General features: G+C 55.4%; 1 protein-coding gene across 1 annotated transcript; it reads right to left on the minus strand.

Annotated features, from left to right (window-relative positions):
• Positions 1-1,577: 1,577 nt before the first annotated feature.
• LOC123345280 (E3 ubiquitin-protein ligase TRIM39-like) lies at positions 1,578-22,387 on the minus strand. The gene is made up of 6 exons (XM_044982037.1): positions 21,963-22,387; positions 20,216-20,311; positions 19,201-19,431; positions 18,656-18,678; positions 18,453-18,556; positions 1,578-2,138 (listed from the first exon to the last, which is right to left on the minus strand). Exons 1-6 carry the CDS (start codon positions 22,377-22,379, stop codon positions 1,579-1,581), a joined length of 1,431 nt encoding a protein of 476 aa, XP_044837972.1. The 5' UTR covers positions 22,380-22,387; the 3' UTR covers position 1,578.
• Positions 22,388-22,899: the final 512 nt, after the last annotated feature.

Raw genomic sequence — 22,899 nt, forward strand, 5'->3', positions numbered from 1 at the left:
AATTTTAGAGTATTTATAATCAAGGTAAGTTTAGGGCACTCTGCCATGAATGGCATATTGTGAATAAATCTTCAAAACTGAATTATTACATTGAAAATGTTCATAACGCATCAAGTTTAAAACAAAAAGGAGTCCTAGCAATGCCATGTGATGTGCCTCCCCTCAGACTTTGCTCAGCTAGCTCTTCAAGAAATTAGGTTCAACAGCTAATTTCAATGAATTAGATCAATGAGTCACTATTTTTACAGAGCATTAGTGAAGGTGGTGGACAGAACCCAGAGGAATTGTGATGAATTTCCTGGAGAAACTTTCTATTCTTTATACTCTAAACCTCACATGACAACAAAAATATCACCCTTTCAACTGATTTATGGCTGAGAAGAAAGGTTTGCCAAAAAGCTTCACCAAATTTCATGTTATGTGTCATTAACTGCCGGCGTCTTTAATACAATTAAATTAATTTGTGATAGTAGAGTAAAGGAACACAACCCCTTCTCTATTTCTTTATCAAACTACATTTGTTGTGTCCTTATAACCAAGAACATGAAGAGCCTGGCAGTACATTGAAATCAACAGTGCACAGTGACAGTACATTGCCAGTAAATAATATGTCTAAAGAAAAATAAACTAAAAACTGGAGGTTGTAGAAGAGATTTCTATCGATAGGAAGAGAGCATTTGAGGTTGGGGACTGTGTTTTGTTAATTGATGTGAGAAAAAGAAAGGAAGGGTCATATCTTGATTACCAATGATATGTAGTTAGTTAAAAATCACATGAATTAATGCTGACAGAAGTTCAAAGATTATTATACAATCTTGTGTGAGTTAACTTAGAATTAATTAAGCAATATATTTATCATTTTTTCAAATATTAATTTTCAAAGGTGTAGTGCAGGATGGAGGTGGGTATATGTGCCCTGCCTGCCAGAGACAACCAGCCAAGACAATAAAGAGAGGAGGAGAGAGAACAGAGAGCAGCTGCACATGTGTGTGGTTGTGATGTTTATGACACATGTACATTGTAACTGAACAACCCAGTCTTACAATTTAATAGTGTATTTTGTTAAGATAAATATTTTGGATTTCTTGTAATTCCACAGTTGAAATACAAATGACATTATTTAGAGAAGTTAAATTTCACTATAGATTTGAGGGAAAGATAAAAAAAATGTAAATAATTCCATTTCTACAAATATGTTTAGATGCCTGTTTTTAAGATACTGTTGAAATGTAAATTAAAATATTCTTGTATTTACACCTTGTTACAATAATATTTTCTAAATTAGAATAATCTTTTTTCTTTCATATTTTACATTGAGATTTCACAGGGGTAGAAAATTCTGACAGGAGTGAATGACCCCATCCCCCACCATCTGCTACCCCTGGGGCAGGGGATGGGAAAGGTGGGGGCTGGGGGTTGCCAGGTGTCCGGTTTTCGACTGGAACCTCCAGTTGAAAAGGGAAACTGGCAGCATCCGGTCAGCACAGAAAGTCCAGTTGCTGCAGTAACTGGCCCCCACCATGGGGGTGGGAAGAGCAGCAGGGCTGGCAGGGGCCAGTCTGTGCCGCGGGGTCACTGTCAGGGACAGAGAGTCCCTCCGGCCTGAGCTGGGACCGGGCAGATTATCAGGGGAGCCGCGTTTGTACCCCCAGCGTTGAGACCAGGACTGAAATAAGGGTGGAGAGTCCCGGAGAATGTGCCAGTGAAAGTGAAGAGATGGGACCTGTCAGTCACGTTGTAAAACGAGACCTCGCCCGCCTCATAGTCCAGGAAAATCCCCACCTGGCTGGGCCTGACGCTCATGGGGAGGGGGGTTGCGGGGGAGGTGCAGGCCTCGTATCCCCCATCCCTCAGCACCACGGCCCAGTATCCATTCCCAGGTGAGAGTCTGACCTGCCCCTTCCTGCTCACAGATTCCCTACAAACCCCCAGGTCCCAGCCTGTCTTGTCTCCCACTTCCACCTCCCAGTAACGCCTCCCGCCCGCGAACCCCTCAGTGCCCAGGACAGAGACACAAGTATCAAATCTCTCAGGGTTGTCGGGCAGATCCTGGCGTGTGTCTCCGTGTCTCACACGTTTCCGATCCTCAGACAGGACGAGCCAGGGATGAGCTGTGTCTGGATCCAGAGTCACGTCCACTGGGGAGAGAGTCACCGAGTCAGGGCCGGGGGCACTGGCTGGTCACTGTGTGAAAGCTATAGCCCCCCCTAACCCCCCCCGCCTTTTCATAGTTTTGCAAACGGCCAGTAGGTGGAGGCAGAAGCCTCCACAAGGCCTCATGTACACAGTACCTTGAACTTTGTAATGAATCTTTCTTTTGCTGGCAGAGACAGAAAAAGATTCCGCTTCAAGCCAGTCTTTCTTGAACAGATAGCGTGTTACGGGGTTTGACACCCACCAATGAAGTGTTAACACGGCATGGTCTTTGTCTGAAAGTGCATAAAAAGCTTGTGAAACTTGTGTGCAGTAGAGTTTTCTGTATCTACTACAGAGCTCTCCTTTCTTCTGCAGAATAAAGCATTTTTCCTTATCCCTGTCAGGCTGTTATTGGCTCTCAGCTAGGCAGACCCGATATTTCAATAACAGTTTTTGGCGACTCCAGACGGGACTCTCCTAGCTCAGACATTGGACTCCGGACAGCTGCGGTGAACTGAGAACGGAGCCCACGGGGTGTTTGGCCCCTCTTTCTCTGCTTCACCGCGGCCCCTGGGGTTCGTGTTCCGATAAGGTGAGCCCTAATAGGATAAGGAAACACTATCTGGTTTTGTTCTGTTCTGTTTAACCGGTTACTGTTGTTTTTCTGCTCTGTTCATTTGGGCGTTAGGTGTGTGGGCGGAACTGAACTTCTCGTTCGTAATTCCCCAGAGTGGAAGCCATGTGTGTGATGTAGCTCTGAGGTTGTATTGAGATCCTTCTGTCCCGCCCCCTGTAACGGACAGTGTAATAGAAGTAGGAAAACCTGGATTAGACTGTAATTCCCACTGATCTCTGAGTAATTCTCTTTTCAGGTTGAGTGTCAGCAGACAGATGGGTGGGTCTCTGGAAAAACCCTCTAAGGATAGCCCTTTAGATTATATGTTAAGTAAATGGCCTTTACCCAGTGTTCAGAAAGGTATATCAAGGAAGCGCTTTGTACAACTTTGCACCCAGGACTGGCCAACCCTGGGGACTGCATGGCTCGAATTTGGCTCCTTTGATATTCTGACTTATTTAACTCCTTTGCGCCTGATATTAGAGAATCAAGCGCCTGGTCAAATGGACTATTGGTTTTTGTGGGACGATGAGGCTCATCGTCGTTTAAAGAAGATAAAAATCCAGAACCCCCTATTCCCGAAAGCTTCTGCCCCAAGTGAAGCCGACTGTTGGGAAGATACCCCCCTCCCCCATGTATTGTCCTAGACCGCGGCCACCCTCGGCAGCAATATCACAGGCTGTGATGGATCAGGTTTCCTTGTCTACGGGGCCCAAGACAGTGATCCCCCCACTGAAGACTGAGGCAACCAAAATTCAAGTTAATGAATCCACTAGTGGAGCGACGGGTAGTGGGTACACTTCTGTTCTGTCTACCGCCATTAGTCCATCTCGTACAAGACAGGGAGTAATCTATGGGGAGGATGCAGTTAAAATCCAGGCACCCCTTCGGACCATCCTGGTACCCACTACGGATGGAGAGGTTGTGGACCGTTATGTACATGTCCCTTTTACTACAGCAGATCTTATGAACTGGCAAAACACTACACCTCACCTCAGAGATGACCCGGACGTCGTTCACAGGCGATTCCATGCTATTTTTCATCTCTTAATCCTGATTGGCAAAACGTGGGCCAACTTTTAGATTGCCTACTGCGCACGGAGGAGAAAGAGCGGGTCCTAAGGGGGGCCTGGGAGGCAGCGGAGGCTGCCGGTGACAGGCGTGATTTGATAGCTCTCACTAACCCTACCCAATGGAATCCGAATAATTCAACCCACCAGGCAACCTTAAAGAAATTTTTAACCCATGTTTTGACAGGTATAAAACAAGCAGGAGAAAGTCCATAATACTGTGCAAGGGAAAGAAGAACACCCTTCTGACTTTTATGAGAGACTTTGTAAAGCATTTTGTACTTTTACTAATATAGACCCCAAGGCTGCGGACATACAGTCCACGGTCAGGCTTATTTTTATCTCTCAGTCAGTTCCAGACATTAAGAAGTGGTTGCAGCAGCTCGAAGGCGCTGAGGGAAAATCCCTGGAGGAACTGGTAAGCGTAGCCATCCGTGTGTATCACACAAGAGATAAAATTCAAGAGACCAAACAGGTGAGAATGCTAGCAGCCCTTGTGAATGCGGGGAGCGAAAAACAAGGAGGGAGGTGGGGACCCCCCATGTGGCAACCGAAGGCAGATCGGGGGGGGGGCCAAGCCGTGCAAATGATGTATGCCATTACTGTAAGCAACTTGGTCACTGGAGGAGAGAGTGCCCAAACCGACGTACCGGACACGGAAAGGATTTATAAGCTATTAAGAATGCTGCTGTTGTATTTCATGCTGTATCTCTTGATCACACCTTTAGTTTTGAGGACCTCCTGCCAGACCTTGGGTCTTGGTTCACTGACCTTTTCCGTACTATTGTTAAATGGATTGTTTTCTCTCTATTCTTCCTATGTGTTAGTTGGATGATGATTCAATGTGCAAAATGTCTGTGTAATACTGTAACCAAAAGCTCTGCTGTCAGTAAGACAACCCAATACCTGTCTCTTCAGCTTGATCGCAAGTTACGTAACGGGCCTGACAATCTGGGCTGGGGGAGGGCCCGGGAAACCTCACCCGGCCCGGACATGGAAAGGATTGACAGATTCATAGCTCAGACTGTAAGGCCCGAATGGGGGAACTGTGAAAGCTATAGCCCCCCCGCCCGCCTTTTCATAGTTTTGCAAACAGCCAGTAGGTGGAGGCAGAAGCCTCCAAAAGGCCTCACGTACACAGTATCTTGAACTTTGTAACTAATCTTTCTTTTGCTGGCAGAGACAGAAAAAGATTCTGCTTCAAGCCAGTCTTTCTTGAACAGATAGCGTGTTACGGGGCTTGACACCCACCAATGAAGTGTTAACACGGTATGGTCTTTGTCTGAAAGTGTATAAAAAGCTTGTGAAACTTGTGTGCAGTAGAGTTTCTGTATCTACTACAGAGCTCTCCTTTCTTCTGCAGAATAAAGCATTTTTCCTTATCCCTGTCAGGCTGTTATTGGCTCTCAGCTAGGCAGACCCGATATTTCGGTAACAACTGGGATCAAAGGGAAATTAACCTGCGTCCCATTAATCACTGGGGTGGGGAGGGGGTGTTGTTGGCTGAAGGGAGTCAGGGACCCTCTGCCTGCGAGGGACAATGAAGGGGAAGGGCAGGAGGAGCGTGGGAGGGGTGGGAAGGTGTCAGGGGAGGGGGGGAGGGGAGGGGACACACTGATGCTGGGAGAGGAAAGGGGAGGGGGAGGTGACAGGAGCCGAGGGGGTGGAGGGAGGGACATAGGAGTGGGGCAGGCACAAGGGCAATGGGGGGACAAGGGAAGGGAGGGGCACCAGGGGGCGGAGGAGGGTGAAGGGCAGGTTCCAGGGGGCTGCAGGCGGGTGGGGAGGGGTGGGCACCAGGGCAGAAGAAGGGGATGGACCCCAGGGGGCACAGGGAAGCAAGGGAAGGGGCAGGCACCAGGGGGCAGAGGGGTGTGAGGGAATGGGGGAGCTCCAATGGGACAGGGGAAATCAAGGGGCAGGCGATCTGCCATGGGGTGAGATGATGAGGAGTGGGGAGGTGGAACCATGGTGGGGGAGCAAATGAACAGGCATTGGTGCCAAAGGGGCAGAATGGGAGGTGAGGGAGCAGGTGAGCAGAAGGGGGCAGAGAGAGGGGTGTGGAGAAGGGCAGCCGCTAGGGGGGCAGAGGCGTGTGCAGGGAGATGTGGGCACCAGGGGGGCAGAGGGAGGATGAAGGGAGGGGTGGGGCCCAGAGGTTAGGAGAGGGTGAGGGGAGGGGTGGGGCAGTGCTGAGGTGAGGGGAAGGGCTGAGACCTGGGGTCCCAAAGGGGGGTGAGGGAAGGGACTTGCACCCGGCAGGCAGAGGGGGCAAAGGAAACAGCAGGCACCAGGGAGGCAGATGGGGCCAGGGTAGAGCTGGGACTTGGGGCAGAGGAGGAGCTGGCACCAGGGGACTGGAGGGGTGGTGAGGGGTGCAGGTGTCATGGAGCCAGAGGGGGAGGAGAGGGGCAGGGGCCCAGGGGAGCAGAACGGGAGTGAGAAGAGAGGGACGGATGTTGTTGAGGGGTCAGAATAGACGCAGGGTCCAGGGTCCCTCACAGTGGTGAGGGAAGGGTAAGGGAGGGGCAGGAGCCAGAGAGGGGGGAGGGAGAAGCAGGCCCCAGGGAATCTCTGTTCCTTTCGGGCCATGTGTGGTTGGTTTCTCACTCAGAGCAGGTCAGTGGCTGTCCCCTCACACACTGGGGGTACAGCCCTGCCCCAGGGGGAGCAGCTGGGACTCTCCATGATGGTGGTCCCCACAGGCCCCACCTTCCAGCTAGGAAAACCCCACAGCCAGCCCCTCCCCTCACCAGGCCGAGCCCCACCCCCACGGGGGCAGTTGCCTGGATTGGGCTCACTTGGGGGGCATTACAGTGGAAGATTGCAGCGGGGGGTATAAATGCGTACTAATGGGCTGTTGCTAATGAGGCCAGGGCAGTGGGGAGGGGAGGGGGCATTTCCCCACTTACTGCTCCCTCCATCTGGGAGAAGCTGCACCGGGGACCAGTCCCAGTTCACACCTGCACAGCACGTCTGCACTAGGGGTTTGGACCGGTTCAGCGACATCAGTGCAAGGAAACCCCGGCAGACATGGCCTGAGACACTGCTGTGCCAGGGGCCGTAACCCCTCCCTTCACTGGGGTTATGGATCAATAATTACAGGGTCACTGGAGCAGGGGAGCTGGACTCTGAGTCTCCCAGGTGGGGGCCTGACACACTGGGCTCCAGAGTCATTCTTACCCCCACGCTCTGGCCCAGTGCCCATGGCAGTGTTTAGACACAGGGGGACGTCATCAGACACCTGGAGCCCAGCGGTTCGAGCTCTCATGGCATCACACGGGGGGACTGAACCTGGGGCTCCCAGCTGAGGGCCCAGCCACTGGGCTAAAGGCTACAAGGGAAGAGGCAGCACCTTTTTCTCTTAACTGAAACTAGTCAGCAAACCCGACATGGAGTCGCGAATAGTTTGTTGACCCGAAATATAATTTTGCAGCAAATAAACTATTTGTCAGAAACATTGCACCCAGCTCCACTGCAAACCTTTCTGAGCAACTTAGGAGCCCCAATCCCAGTGACCTACAATGAGAGACGGTCAACACTCCCAGAAACGCAGTTACAGGCAGGCCAGGCTCAGGACATCAGCTGTGAAACACTCCTGAGCTGCTGTTTAATTTGCCCTTGGCAGACAAATGCCCCCGGGCCCCTGATCTCACCCCCACAAATCAGGCTAGAAATGGAGACTTGGCTCCAGCCTGAACTCTCTGCCCAGAGCCATTTTTCCCATGGACGATGCTAGCGGCACAGACCCTCTGCAGCTCCACCTGGGCATCTCCCAGAGCGGATAACAGTCACAGAGACCCAGGAACTCAGGTATCTCCATCTAACGACTGTGCCAGCCACCCACCTCGCTCCCATTAACCAGCCCTGGGACAGACCCGCTGGGAACTTTCACACCCAGACTCTGGAGACATTTTGGGTCCTTCTACACAGCCTGCAGAAGCGAGTCTTGGAACAGGGTGAACAGATTCAGACTTACGGGGCTCCCTCTTTGGAATTAAAAATAGCTGCATAGATTTTCAGGCTCTGGGTGGAGCTCAGGCTCTGAAGCCCAGGGTGGAGCCAGGTCTGTCCCTCACAGAGCAAGAGGGGACATTGTCTGTGTCCACGTCTCCTTCACCCCCTTCCTGGGATGGGGAACAGCAGCCCCACGACCCCTCCCTTCACCCCCAGGGCAGGGGAGTGAGAGCCCTCAGCCTCCTGGGCAGTGGGGCCTCCCAGCACAGGTTCCTGGGTGAGCGTGAAAGTGTCTCCACACAGAGAGCTCTGTGCACCCGGCAAATACACAGATGTGTCCGTGGATCAGGATCCGGGATGGTGCCCTCCCCAGGAGTGATGGAAGCTCCCTCAAAGTAGAGGGGTCACCCACTCGTGCCAGCCCTTCTCCCTGAGCTCCTGTCCCCGCACCCCTGAACCCTCGCTCTCACACTGCCCCTCCTTCCTGAGCCCCTGCCTTCACGCCACCTCTTCCCCACACCCTGACCCCCTGGTCTCTCCTCTTGGCCCCCTCCCCCATCCTCGCTCACCCTTACAACTGGTAAAGAGTGGGAGGGCATAGCCCTCCCATTGGTAAAAGTGATGGGACCATGGCCCCCCTCTTCCAGTGCCCCTTACTCACCCCCAACCCAAGTAGGAGAGGACCCTGGGGGCAGTGTCAGTGAGTTCAGTGGTGGGGGTACAAATTGGGTTTTGCACCCCGGCTGCTGGAGCTCTGTGTATTGAGGGTAAGGAGACAGAGGCCGTGTGAGCCCCCCACTGTCCTGCCAACGTGGCTCAGCCCTGACATCTGCCAGAGCCTCTCCCTCGGGAGGAATCATCTCTGCGGCCCCTTCAGGCCTTGGCCTCCCTACGGAGGTGGCCGGTGAGGCTGCTGTTAAAGCGAGTTACGATGTGAGCTCCTGTCCGCTGGGAATTGGACTCTGAGCCTGGGCTAAGATCGGTGACTGGGGAGTGAAAGGCCCCAGCTGCCCTCACTGCCCCCCTGAGCCAGCCCAGCGCCGCCAGCCATTCAGTGCAATAACAGCGATGCTCAGGCTTGGTGACACAGTCAGTGCCCCAGCGGGCAGGTCGAGGGCCTGTCCAAGGAGCAATGGGCACAATCGGCAGCAAGGGAGGTTGAGGCTGGAGATGAGGAAACACTTTCTAATTCTCAGGGCCGTGAAGCTCTGGACCCGGCTCCAGGGGAGGTTGTGGGATCCCCGTCACTGGAGGTTTGTAAGAACAGGTTGGACAAATCCCTGCCAGGGATAGTCTAGTCCCTGACCTAGGGTGGGGGGCTGGACTAGGTGACCTCTCGAGGTCCCTTCCAGCCCTGCATTGCTCTGGTTCTAGGTTACAGCTGTTCTGGGGCTGGGCCCTGGGGGCTCTAAGCCTGGTGAGTGGCACGTGACAGAGTTAACACTGTTAGTGACCATGGCAGTTGGCAGCTCAGCCTCCCTGCCAGGGGCCTGGGCTGGCATGTGGCTGCCTGTACCTGGCTCAGCAGGGTATTACTGGGCCATGTGGACAGGACCTAGGGCTGGCACCTGTCCATAGGGTTGCCAGGCGTCTGTGTTTTTACTGGGACGCCTGGTCGAAAAGGGACCCTGGCGGCTCCGGACGGCACCACCGACTGGGACATTAAAAGTCTGGCAAGTCGTGCAGCGGGGACCCAGGGCTAAGGCAGGCTCCCTGCCTCCCTAGCTCCGTGCAGCTCCTGGAAGTGGCCACCAATTTACCTCCCTAGAGTGTGAAACTTTTCTAGCAGAACAGAACCAAATGTCAGCCATGGTCACACCTCCCTTTGAATACAGGTTGGCTCTGGGGGTGGGAGGAAATGTCTCAAGAGGGCTGGTCCCTTTTAGGGGAGTCAGGGACCAGACTACCTGTAACAGGCTCCTGTAAGGGAGAATGAGACAACCCAGACCAACCTGGCAGTAATTGAATCCTTAGGTGGCTAGTCGGCAGGGAAACAGCTAATGAGGCTGATAAAGGGTAACCAGGGCTCAGCTGAGGGATCCCAGGGACAGGAAGCTGCTGAGGAGAGGAGCTCCCAGGAGAGCTCACCAGAGCAAGGAGCCTGGAAGGGGCTCCTAGAGCAGTGCTCCCGAAACGGTGGGTTGTGCCCCCCTAGAGGGTGTGGAGGAACATTTGGGGGGGCCTGACAAGGCCTGGACCAGCCCCCATGGGTGGCGGGAAGGGAACCCCACCCAGCCCTGGTCTGTCCCCAGCTCCACTCCAGCCCCACCTTAAGCCCCAGCTGCATCTCCGGCCCCGACCTCATCCACCCACTCCCAGCCCTGCTCCAGGCTGAGAACCCAGCTGCAGCCCCAGCCCCAAACATGGTTCCGCCCCCAGCCAAAGGCCCCAGCTCCTGGCCCCAACTGTGGGTCCACTCCCAGCCATGGCCCCCGGCTTCTGGCCCCAACTGGAGCCCCCTTCCTGGCCCAGCTCCTGACAGCAGCTCCCAGGGTGGGGGCACAAACCACGTAAGGAAGGACATGACCAAAAAAGTTTGGGGACCACTGTCCTAGGCAGAGGAGCTCCCCTAAGGGGGAGGAGCTGCCAGAGATGACAATGACAGCAGCAGCTGTAGCAGGACAGAACCCTGGAGAGCTGCCCCCGGCTGGAGAAAGTGGATGCAGAGAATAAAGGCACAGTCTGAAATGACCCAGCTCCAGGAGGGAGGGCTGGAGTCATCTGTTTCCACAACGGAAACTAATCCAAGCCCAGCTCCGGGAGGGACTGAGGACTCCTGACTTGAGGACAGTGAGGAGCTGCAGTGAGAGCTGGAGGCTGGAGCAGACTGAGGGAAAAGATTTTATTTCAGGGTTTACTTGGACTCAGAGCGGACCCCAGGAGGGGACTTTTCTCTCAGATCTTTTGGACTGTGAGGTGTAATTTAAGGAGTGCTGAAGAGGATAAACTGAGGCAAGATGCTTGCCAAGATACCAGCCTCAGCCATTTCAGGGTATCAATAAGAACACTCACTGCCCAGCTCCTAAGGGCTGCATGACAGCGCGGGGCCTTCCCCATTGCACACGGGGACCCTGGGGCTCAGGGAGCCCTGGTTATTCTGCCCCACATAAGACTCCCCTGAGCTGCTGGACCCAGGTCCCTGGGGTCAGAACGCAGGCAGTCGAGTGGCACTGACCGGCCGGGGCTGCTGGGGTGGGGGGAAGGAAAGGGTTAATCTCAGCACGGTGACACTTTGCTGCCCGGCCCTGGCTGGTCTCTGCCCTCTGGGTGCAGCTCAGGGCGTGTGTCTCTGAGCAGGTCCCTGCCCACTCACCCGCCATTTGAACCAGACACAGAGAACCCAGATGCCGAGGGAAGGAGCAGCCCCAGCAGCGCCGCATTGGCCCTGGCACGGGCTGAGCCTGGAAGCGCAGCAGCAGAGGCAGCGGCAGAGAGAGGGGCTCAGCCATTGAGAGCAGCAGCGTCCCCACCCGCAGGGGAGGGGTCAGCGCTGGGACAACAGGCCGGACTGGATCAGGGGCTGGGAGCTCTGGCAGCGAGCGGTGGTGCCAGCACCAACAGCCCTGCTGGAGACCCTGGGCCTGGCCAGCCTGGAGCAACCAGCGAGTGACTCAGGGCCTGGGACCCTGCCCAGGAAGGAGCTTCTGGGGGGCTGACAGGAGGCTCCCCAGGGGCTGGTGATCCCCTAGAACAAGGCACTGAGGTGACTGGCTCAGGATCCCGACAGGCTCAGGGGCCAGGGATGTGGAATGGCCCAGAGCCCAGCCGGGTTCAGGGCCCAGTGGGCACAGACTGTGCCGGGCTGGGGGCAGTGAACGGGGAGGGGAGCAGGGATGTGCTGGCTCCAGCCAGTGACAGAGAGGAAGCTGCTTCCCCCACAGCCTGGGGTTCCTGCTCCCCGGAGCCCTGAGATCCTGGCCCTGCAGCCGGCACCGACTGTGCAGCCTCCATCGGCCGGGACAGACACACCCAGCTTGGCCCCTTCCACTGCCCCGTGCTGGGGGTGGTTGGGAAGAGAGGAGCGGGGTGGGGTGGGGGTGTAGGAGGAATGGGCCAGTTCAACAATCTCAGACCGAGCTCACTGAACCTTCTGTGATGGAGTAGTGGCTGGCTATGTGGGAGATAGGTGAGAGACGGGTATGCAGCCAGTAACTTGAGCTAGGCCTGGGGGAGGGGAGGTCGACACCTCTGCCAGAGAGCTAGACAAAGGGAAGGAGCTGAGTGGAGAGGGTGGGGTCAGTTTTCAGTTTTGCAGTTTGGGAGCTGGGTGGTGGGTTTTCAGGGGAACCTATGCTGGAATCCAGACACCCTGAACCCCCAGAAGGGCCAGAGTGAGGGGTCCTGGCGCTGAACACGAGCCCTCCTGTATCCTGTGTTCCTGTTGTCCAATAAACCTTCTGTTTTACTGGCTGGCTGAGAGTCACTGTGAGTCCCAGGAAGAGGGGTGCAGGGCCGGACTCCCTCACACTCCGTGACAACTGGTGGTAGCAGTGGGATCTACTGCACCCCGTGGACGGCACTTCCTGCAGTAAGTGACAGGGGAGCAATAAAACGAAGGGGATACTGCAGGGTGATTAACCCCTGGGAGAGTGTGACCAAAGAGAAGGACTTTGCAGTAACAGGGTCCCCCGGGGAATCACAGCGAGCGGTCCCAGGGGCGGAGGAGTCTGCAGCTCGACCCTGGCAGAGAGGTGGTGACCTCAAGGACTGGCACACTAGGGGTCCCCCTGGAACCCGTGGGGAGCAGTGAGCACCCCGGCCTGCGAGTGGCCAGCAGGAAGATGTATGCCAAGCAGCACAAGTGCGACCTGGTGGAGCTGTGCTAGTGCAGGGGGCTGCGCAGCAGGAAGCTCACCAAGGACCAGCTGATTGCCCAGCTGGAGGAGGGGGATCGCGTGAATGAACCGATCCCTGTCCCTGAGGGAAGCAGCCCGGCAGATGCAGCACAGGCACCAGTGTCTGTCCCAGCTGGGAGTGGTCAGCCGGCTGCTGAGGGCTTCCCGAGACCCCCCCATCCCTATGCCTAGGGGCAGGGGGAGGAGGAGTCCAGCAAATACCGAGGGCACCGTGACACCCCCCCCCCCCCCCGGCCAGCACGGGATCCTCCCGGCGAAGCTCACCCCCCAGCAGGGGATCGTCCCGGCGACACTCATCCGTGGAGCGCATGCGGCTGGAATGGGAGAGAGAGATAAAACTGAGAGAGCTGAAGGATTGTGAGAAACTGAGGGAACATGACCGGCAGGAGAAGGAGAGACAGAGGGAGCATGAGGAGAGACAGAAGCAGTGTAAACATGAGCTGGACCTGGCCCAGCTGAAAAGCAGTGAGGCCCCGGCTGCGGTGAGTGAGGGGGGACCCAAGCCTACAAAGAGCTTTGATAAGAGCTTCCTGGCCCGGCGTAAGGAGGGGGAGGACATAGACACCTTCCTGGCGGCCTTTGAGAATGCCTGCGAGCTGCACCGGGTGGACCCTGCAGACAGGATCCCGTTTCTCACCCCCTTACTGGACTCCACCACCGTGGAGGTGTACAGCCGGATGAAAGGGGTGGATGCAGGGGACTACGAACTGTTCAAACAGGCCCTGCTCCGCGAGTTTGGGCTGACTCCTGAGATGTACCGGAAGAGGTTCCGGAGTCAACATAAGACCCGGGAGGTCACATACTTACAACTGGTCAACCGGGTGCAGGGGTATGCCCGCAAGTGGACAGCTGGGGCCCAAACTAGAGAGGACCTGCTTGACCTATTCATACTGGAGCACCTGTATGCGCAGTGCCCACCCGACCTGCGGCTGTGGTTGATGGACCAGAAGCTGGAGAACCCGCAGTACGCAGGCCAGCTGGCCGACCAATTTGTGGACAGTCGGGCAGGGGATGGCAGGGAGGAGTCTCGAAGGAGCAGGCCTGCCTCCACGCAGAGAGAAAGTCACCATGGGACCTCCCAGCGGGGGCCTATGGAGAACCCCCACCAAAGGGGAACATCCAGCGTCAGGTCCATCCGACCCACTCGAGGGGACCCACGAGACATGGGCTGCTATCACTGTGGCCAATGAGGCCACATACGGGCCCAGTGCCCCAAGCTCAGGGACAGACCGAGCAGACCAAACCCACAGAAGGTTGACTGGGGAAAGACCCAGTCGGATGAGGGGCAACATTCCCAGGAAAGGGGGGCTGGCAGCGTTCCACCTGGGAAGGAGGGAGGAGGGCCCCAGCTCAGCTCCTCTAGGGGGCTGGATGCTCCGGACACAGGGTTTTTGGTCTACAGGGTGGGCACGGGGCTGCCCCTCTGGAAACAGTGCCTTGTTTCCCTGGAGGTGGATGGGAGGAAGGTCACTGGGTACTGGGACACAGGCGCAGAGGTGACGCTGGCCCGGCCCGAGGTGGTGGCCCCAGATCGGATGGTGCCTGACACCTACCTGACCCTGATGGGTGTGAGCGGGACCCCATTCAAGGTGTCCGTGGCGAGGGTGCACCTGAAGTGGGGGGCCAAGGAGGGCCCCAAGGACGTGGGGGTACACCCACATTTGCCCACAGAGGTGCTAATGGGGGGGGACCTCGAGGGCTGGCCAAGCAACGCCCGGGGTGCCCTGGTCGTGACCCGTAGTCAGAGGCGGCGCAGGGCACTGCGCCCTGACAACGGGGAAGGTACTCTGCCCGAGGCGCAGGACCCTAACCTGGTGGGGAGGGAACACCCAGAGACACGGCCCAGAGAGGCTGCTACCTCAGACCCAGCCGGCGAGAGAGAGCAGGTCCCCATCCCTGTCCCAGCTGCTGAGTTCCAGGCCGAGGTGCAGAAAGATCCCTCCTTGTGGAAGCCCAGGGACCGGGCTAACCTCAGTGCAGTACAGACCATGAGGAGAGGTTGCAAGGAGAGGTTTCTGTGGGAGAAGGGGTTCCTGTACCGGGAATGGGCTCCCCTCGGGGAAGTAGAGTCATGGGGGATCAGGAGGCAGCTGGTGGTTCCCCAGAAGTTTTGCCACAAGCTCCTGTACCTGGCCCATGACATCCCCCTCGCCGAGCACCAGGGAATCCGGCGCACCAGGCAGAGGCTGCTACAGAACTTTTACTGGCCTGGGGTCTTTACCCATGTCCGACAGTACTGCCAATCTTGTGACCCCTGCCAGCGGGTGGGGAAGGCCCGGGACAAGGGGAAAGCAGCTTTGAGGCCTTTGCCCATCATAGAAGAACCTTTCCAGAAGGTGGCCGTGGACATAGTGGGACCTCTCAGCAAGGCGACCCGGTCAGGGAAGAAACACATCCTGGTGGTGGTAGATTTCGCCACTCGCTACCCCGAGGCGGTGGCCTTGTCCTCCACCGAAGCAGACACCGTGGCAGATGCGCTGTTGACTATTTTCAGCCGGGCGGGGTTCCCCAAGGAAATCTTAATGGACCAGGGGTCCAACTTCATGTCGAGCCTGCTCCAGTCCCTGTGGGAGAAATGTGGGGTCCGGCACAACTGGGCCTCAGCGTATCATCCCCAGACCAACGGGCTGGTGGAGAGGTTCAACGGGACGCTAAAGATGATGCTAAAAACATTTATGCACCAGCACCCACAGGACTGGGACAAGTACTTACCACACCTGCTGTTTGCATACAGGGAGGTATCCCAGGAATCTACCGGGTTCTCGCCTTTCGAACTGTTGTATGGAAGGCGGGTAAGAGGGCCCCTGGACCTGATGAGAGACGAATGGGAGGGGAAGGCCGCTCCCGATGGCGAGTCAGTGGTGGAGTATGTCCTGACCTTCCGGGAAAGACTTGCCGAGCTCATGGGCCTGGCCAGGGAGAATCTGGCCCAAGCCCAGAGGAAGCAGAAGATCTGGTACGACCGCACAGCGCGGGCCCGCGCCTTCGCCACTGGGGATCAAGTGATGGTTCTCATCCCCGTGAGGAAAAACAATCTCCAGGCTGCCTGGGAAGGGCCCTTCAAGGTTGTCAAGCAACTAAATGAGGTAAACTATGTGGTGGAGCTGTCGAACCAAGCTCATCACCGCCGGGTGTACCATGTGAATATGATGAAGCCATACTATGACAGGGGGAATATGGTGTTGGCCGTGTGTGGACATTGGGAGGAGCAGGGAGACGACCCTTTAGTGGATCTATTCCCAGGGACAAAGGCTGGTTCCCCCCTGGAGGCGATTCCCCTCTCTGATCAGCTGACCCCGGCCCAGCACGCTGAGATCAGAGGGGTGCTGCACCTGTACCGACAGCTGTTTTCCAACCAGCCTGGATGCACTAATTTGACTGTCCACCGGGTGGAGACCGGGTCACACACCCCTATAAGATGCTCCCCTTTTCGGGTCACTGGGAAGACTGCCCAGGACCTAGAAAGAGAGGTCAGGGACATGCTGACCTTGGGGGTGATCCAGCCATCCGCCAGCCCCTGGGCCTCCCCAGTGGTGCTGGTCCCCAAGAAGGACAGGTCGATCCGGTTCTGTGTGGACTATCAAAAGCTCAATGCCATCACTGTATCTGATGCCTACCCCATGCCAAGACCTGACGAGCTCCTAGACAAGCTGGGAGGCGCTCGGTACCTCACCACCATGGATCTTACCAAGGGCTACTGGCAAGTGCCGCTGGACGCAGATGCCAGGCTGAAATCGGCCTTTATCACCCCTTTGGGGCTCTAGGAGTTTCTGACCCTGCCCTTCGGCCTCAAGGGAGCGCCGGCCACCTTCTAGCGCCTGGTGGATCAGCTGCTGAGGGGGATGGAGAGTTTTGCTGTGGCGTATATTGACGACATCTGCGTCTTCAGCCAGACCTGGGAGGACCACGTGTCCCAGGTTAAACAAGTGCTGGACCGACTCCGAGAGGCTGGGTTAACCATAAAGGCTGAGAAGTGCAAGGTGGGGATGACAGAAGTATCTTACCTGGGCCATCAGGTGGGGAGCGGCTGCCTAAAGCCGGAACCAGCAAAGGTGGAGGTGATCAGAGACTGGCCCGCTTCCCAGACCAAAAAGCAGGTCCAGGCCTTTATTGGGATGGCGGGGTACTATCGAAGGTTCGTGCCCCACTTTAGCGCCATAGCTGTCCCCATCACTGAGCTGTGCAAGAAGGGGAAGCCAGACAAGGTGGTCTGGACCAAGGAGTGCCAGCAGGCTCTCCGGGCGCTGAAGGAGGCTCTGCTCCGTGGCCCAGTTCTGGCAAATCCAGACTTTGACAAGCCCTTTCTGGTGTTCACCGACGCCTCAGACACGGGGCTGGGAGCGGTGTTGATGCAGGAGGATGAAAAGGGGGAGAGGCACCCCATCGTGTACCTGAGCAAGAAGTTGCTACCCCGGGAGCAGAACTACGCAGCCATCGAGAAGGAATGCCTGGCCATGGTGTGGGCCCTTAAGAAACTGGAGCCATATCTCTTTGGGCGCCACTTCACCGTGTACACTGATCACTCTCCCCTGACCTGGCTGCACCAGATGAAAGGAGCCAACACCAAGCTCCTGAGGTGGAGCCTGCTCCTGCAGGACTATGACATGGACGTGGTCCATGTGAAGGGAAGCGCCAACCTGATAGCGGACGCGCTGTCCCGGAGAGGGGGCCCCAAACTTCCCTGGGTCACTGGGCAGAGTGACCCCGCTCAGTTCAGTCTCGAAGGGGGGAGAGGTGTGATGGAGTAGCAGCTGGCTGTGTGGGAGATAGGTGAGAGACATGTATGCAGCCGGTAACTTGAGCTAGGCCTGGGGGAGGGGAGGTCGACACCTCTGCCCCGGAGCTAGACAAAGGAAAGGAGCTGAGTGGAGATGGTGGGGTCAGTTTTCGGTTTGGCAGCTGGGTGGTGGGATTTCAGGGGAACCTATGCTGGAATCCAGACACCCTGAACCCCCAGAAGGGCCAGAGTGAGGGGTCCTGGCGCTGAACACAAGCCCTCCTGTATCCTGTGTTCCTGTTGTCCAATAAACCTTCTGTTTTACTGGCTGGCTGAGAGTCACTGTGAGTCCCAGGAAGAGGGGGGCAGGGCCGGTCTCCCCCACACTCCGTGAGATCTTCCCACCCCCTACTCCTCTGCCTTAGTTTCTTTTCCGTTCCTCCTCACTGTCAGGTTTCTGCCTTTGCCCCCGGTCTCCGCGCTGGGGTTGTGGGAGGGGTTTGGATGGGGGCAGCTCACACTCAGCTGTTGTGACAGGGTCACACTCTTGTGAGTGAGTCTCACTCACTGAGCAGCAAACCACTGACCCAACCTCACACTGGGCTGTGCTCAGAGCAGACGAGGGGCTCGTACGATTCAGCTTGTTGCCCAGTAACACACGGCCCATGTCAGACCTCCTGCAGCTCAGAAAGCTGGGCCAGCCTTGGCTAATGGGGGTTGGGGCAGTGCTGAGCGGTGGCCACACAACGCAGCCCTCACGTGTCCCAGGAGAGAGGCACAGACACGTCATCCGTTACCCACCTGTGCAGCTCCCAGCACAACGGGCCCAGTCCAGGCCTCACAGCACCTGGCTCAGTGACACCCATTAACTCAGCCATGGAGGGGTCAGGATGTCAGAGTGCCGGGGCCTGGTCAGACACCTGGGCAAGTACCAGCAGGTGGCTGTAAGTAGCAGGCAAACTGCCCAGCACTCAGTGCATCAGCCTCCAGCTATCACAGCTCCAAGCCTGTCAGCTGGGTGCATGTGTGTCCTGGGGTCCCAGGCTCTGTCCAGAGCCCCAGGCACAACACAGCTGAATGTCCCAATAGAATCCACTCACCTTCAAATCTCTGCAGCGCTTCCCCCATGTCAAGGGAAATTTTATACACGTTCTTCAGGTCAGTAGAAACAGTTTCTGGTTCCTGGAGTTTCACATTCTCACTCCTATGAAGAAAACGTCCCATCATCACTCAGCTGCTCTGTACACACATCATCCCAGAACCACCACCAAGAATATAAGAGCAATGAACATAGGAAACACACCTGCTCAATGTGCTTTTCACATCCTGAAAGGAAAAAAAGAGAATCAATGTTCTGTATTAACACAATGTGCATAAAACTGTGAGTTTCACTCTGGACATCAAACTTTCATCTAGAAAATAGATCAACCCTCCCAGGCTTCACTGTTTTGTTGTAAAATCTCGTACACTATTTTGCATTAACACTTCTTTCATTTATGTAGGTGAGACAGGAATTTAGCTAAAGGATTCTCCCTTCTAGGGACCCAACCCATCAGTATCTGTGTTTATCGCCTGTGTTGGGTCCAATGTTCTGGAGTCAGAGCAGGGATGGGTTCAGCTCAGTATCATTCTTGTATCATCCATTTAATCTCCCATGACCTCACTGGGTCTCCATGAGGAGAATTCCCCTCTAACATGAACTGGGATATTTTGGAACTGATGGAGCCCTTAGCCGGATGATCTGTTTGTCAGTAAACCACAGAACACATTTACTCTAACTGCTGGAATCCAGACCCAGGGATCTGAGTTCTAATTCTGGATGGGTGGAGAATTTTGATGCCGTCTCACCTTTAGCAGCTCCACAACGGGTTGCTGACACTTCTCCTCTAGCTCTGTGATCAGCTGCTGCAGAGAGGAGCTTTGCTGGGAGAGTTTGGTGACATTTTCCTGTAGTCTCTGCAGAGTCTCCTTCTCCTCTTCCTCCAGGCTCTGCAGAAGCAGCTGCTCCTCTTCTCTCAGCAGTGTGTGCAGTTTGTTAAATTCACCTGCAATCATCTCTCTCCTATTCTTCACTGTCCCCTTGAAATAGAAGAATAGGAAAGGCACAGAGAAAACGTGAGCCAGATGCTGAGTTACACAGACTGGGCCTCTGTCCATGAAGCAGGGGATTAGATCAGTATCAGGGTTTGTAAGGAGATTTACTTCTTTGGGAAACGTACCATAATGGGTTTCTTTTAGTTCAGAGTCCATATGGCCAGTTCCATAGCGGGGTTGTCTAGGGTGCTTTGTAAAGACGCAGTCTGTTATTGCAGGTAGCAGGGGATTAGGGTGACCAGACGTCCCAATTTTCTCGGGACTGTCCCGATATTTACTTCATTGTGCTGCATCCCGACCGATGTTCGGTCAGGATGCGAATAGGCAGTTATTTTGCCTCCACAGGCAGAGCCTGGAGGGGGCTCGTGCCTCCGCCCTGACTCCGCCCCCTCCTTCCCCTGTTGCATCCCTCCCCAAATCTCCCCACCCCCGGGGAAGGAGGCAGAGGCTTTGGCCTCAGCGCCGGGGAAGGGGTGAGGGATGCCAGCTGCGGCTGGGGATGGAGCTGAGTGGGAGTGGGGCATGGGGCAGAGCAGGACGGGAGTGTGGGTGGTGCCTCGGGGAAAGGAGGCCTAATGGGGGTGGAGCAGTGGGCAGGGCGATGATCCGGGCGCAGGGGAGGTTCCGGCCCATAGCTGGCACCAAGCCTCTGCAATGCAGCAAACAACCAGAGCAGGTTCATAACCTCAGCCTGGAGCTTTACGGCCCCGTCATTCCTGGGAACGCTGCAGGGGGAAGAGCTCAGGGATGAATAAACCCAGATACCCACCTGCCACTCTGTGGTTTTCTCCTCCTCTGCAGACATCAGAGCCAGGGCCTCTTCCAGCTCCTTCCTCAGAGGGCCCAGGGCTCCCTGGAGTTTCTCCTGCGGGGACATCGCATGTGATAAACAGCCATTAGTCTGCCTGTCCGATGGGTGGACAGTACTGTCCATATTGGCATTTCACACATGAGCAGTAAATATCCTGGAAGCGAGCAGCAGACTCGGCTCTGCCGGCCCCAAAGGCCTCATGGGAGCAGAGACGCCAGTCTCAGAGCAGGGGCTCTGCTCCCTGCAGACACTCAGGACTTCTCAGAGCCTGTGTCTGAGCTAAAGCTTCACATCACTGAGCACAGGCCAGAGGGGAAACAGCTGGGAAGGTTCTGAACAATCCCTCCTGCCGGTGCCAGTGAAGAGGTTGGGGCAGCACCTCGCTGCCCTGTACCCAGACCCAGGCCAGGAACAAGACCCCACTGTGCTCTCCTCTGTCCAGGCTCCCATGTGGCCTCCCCCAGGCAGCAGCCGAGCACCTGAGCCAGGGCAGTCCCATTAACTGCACAGGGTGAAGCTGTGATGTGGCTGGAGGTCAGTGAGGACCAGGGAACACTCGGTCTGGGGGAATGTGTCACCCATAATTATAACTGCTCCAGAGCTGGAATAACCCAGGGCTCTCTTCCCCTTTGACAGTGTGTGATTCATTCACACAGCACAGCAACGTGCTCCTGCCCCGTCAGCCCTGCTCTGTGCAACACCCCTGGCAGCCCCCCACAGCCGCCTGCTGAGATCTCCCCGTTTCACTTTTTCTCTGAGCCCTCGAGTTCTCTCCTGCCCTCTGCCCAAGGGCCCAGGCTGCTGCTGCAGCTGCTGCTGAGAGCTCCTGGGGAGCTGTTCGGTGACACCCCTGCGGTGCTGCTGCAGGGAAGCAGTGAGGGAGGGAGGGAGCCAGCAGGGGCTAGTGAGAGACAGGAGGTGGAAAAGCAGCCTTTGCATCCAGCAAAACAGCCTCATCAATGAGCCAGGATCAGAATGGGGGAGGGGCAAAGGTGGCTGGATTCTTTGAAGCTCCACCCACAAAATAAGCTCCGCCCACGTGAGTCACTAAAAGGAGACACATGATCCATTCAAATGGTGCATTGTTCAAAACGGGATGGAGTTGCTGATTGGCTCCAAGGGGCTGGACTCCTCTCCTGGGGCTGGAATGTACCCCTGGGCTCTGCTGGGCTCGGACCTCCTTTACTGGGGGGAAATAAGAGGTGGCATCTCCCAAACATCACCCGCTTGTGGCACTGGAAGGAGGCGTCACTGGCAATAAATGGTTCCGAGCTGTAATTCTCCCTCTCTGCTCTCAGAGGGGAACGAAATAATTAACAGTGTTGATATTTAAATGGTCAGTTCTCCAGTCTGAAGGTAACACACTCACCTAGACTGGCCTGCAGCTCTTGTGATTTAAACCTCACTGATCGTTAACACCGGCCGTGGTGGAAAAAGTCCCCTTATTTCAGCAGTGGAAGCTGAGTGTGAAAAACATTCAGAATCTCAGAGAAAAGTTTCCCACAGCAGGTATCTTTTAAGACTTGATATTCTGATTCTGTCGCCGCACTGCCAGATCATTCATTTTGTGATAGCATCTCCCGTACAATGAAGGCTTTACAGAGTTCAGTGATGCATCACACCTGTGACAGGCAACTTTCAGTGCAATCAGCCTGTAATTAAAATCCAAAGTTATTATCCCTTAAACTTGACAGCGATTCCCTACCTTGTACGCCTGGGCAGCCTCCTTTATGGGAACCACCCTGTGATCTCTGTGAGCCCGGGACAGATGGCAAACCACACAGACAGAAGTTTGATCCTCTTCACAGAACAGTTTCAGAGTCTCCTGGTGTTCCCCACACACCGTCTCCTCTCCTGCTCCCTTTGCTGCCTGTAATCTCAGCCGTTTGACCATTTCTATAATATTTGCCAGCTTCCTGTTCAGCCTGAGGTTTCCCTGTTGCACAGTTTCTCTGCACTGAGGGCAGGAGACGTCTGTATTCGATCCCTCCCAGCACTGGGCGATGCAGGCTCGGCAGAAATGGTGCCCACAGTCTATAGTCACTGGGTCCTTAAAATACTCCAGACAGATGGGGCACGTAGCTTCCTCCTGGAGACTTTCCACGGGGTTGTCTGTGGCCATGGCTCCCTCTGGACAGCGTCACTTTCCTGAGCTCAGAAATATGCCCGCCTGCAACAGCAGGAATTGGGTGTTTCCCTTCCTGGAACTGACTTAGGCTGTTTGCTGAGCTGGAGCCAGATCACCCGTAATGTTCCAGCCCTGGGGGCTTTGGTAAGAAATATCCCAACAAGGCTCTGATCCTGCAATCAGCCCCCTCTGCGGGTGTGTGTGGGGGGAGTCACTGGGGCTTCACATGGACATCAGCTTCCCCTTGTCCTGCTAAGCTGACAGAACTGTGTGTCCAAGGAGTGATATTTAGGCTTGGCAGAATTCATTTGATTTAATATGTAATTTTGACAGATAAGATTAATATTAATTTGTAAGAATGTTTATATATTTATCTATTTAAACTTTCACAGTTTCAGTTTTATCAATATTATTGTTCACAGTTGTGGGAAATTGGGGGGCGGTTCAGACAATATTTTAGTTAGACAATTATTTTATGACAGGTGACACAGAGATTCAAAAAGTTAAAAGGTGT

This window comes from Mauremys mutica, chromosome 12 (genome assembly GCF_020497125.1).
Source record: "Mauremys mutica isolate MM-2020 ecotype Southern chromosome 12, ASM2049712v1, whole genome shotgun sequence".
Classification (NCBI taxonomy): domain Eukaryota; kingdom Metazoa; phylum Chordata; order Testudines; family Geoemydidae; genus Mauremys; species Mauremys mutica.

Coding starts and splice junctions, on each gene's coding strand:
- LOC123345280 (XM_044982037.1), bottom strand. CDS start 22,379: ATGGCCACAGACAACCCCGTGGAAAGTCTCCAGGAGGAAGCTACGTGC. Junction 19,432..20,215: donor AGAAAACCACAGAGTGGCAG/GTGGGTATCTGG, acceptor TTCTATTTCAAG/GGGACAGTGAAGAATAGGAG. Junction 18,679..19,200: donor CCGTTGTGGAGCTGCTAAAG/GTGAGACGGCAT, acceptor TTTTCCTTTCAG/GATGTGAAAAGCACATTGAG.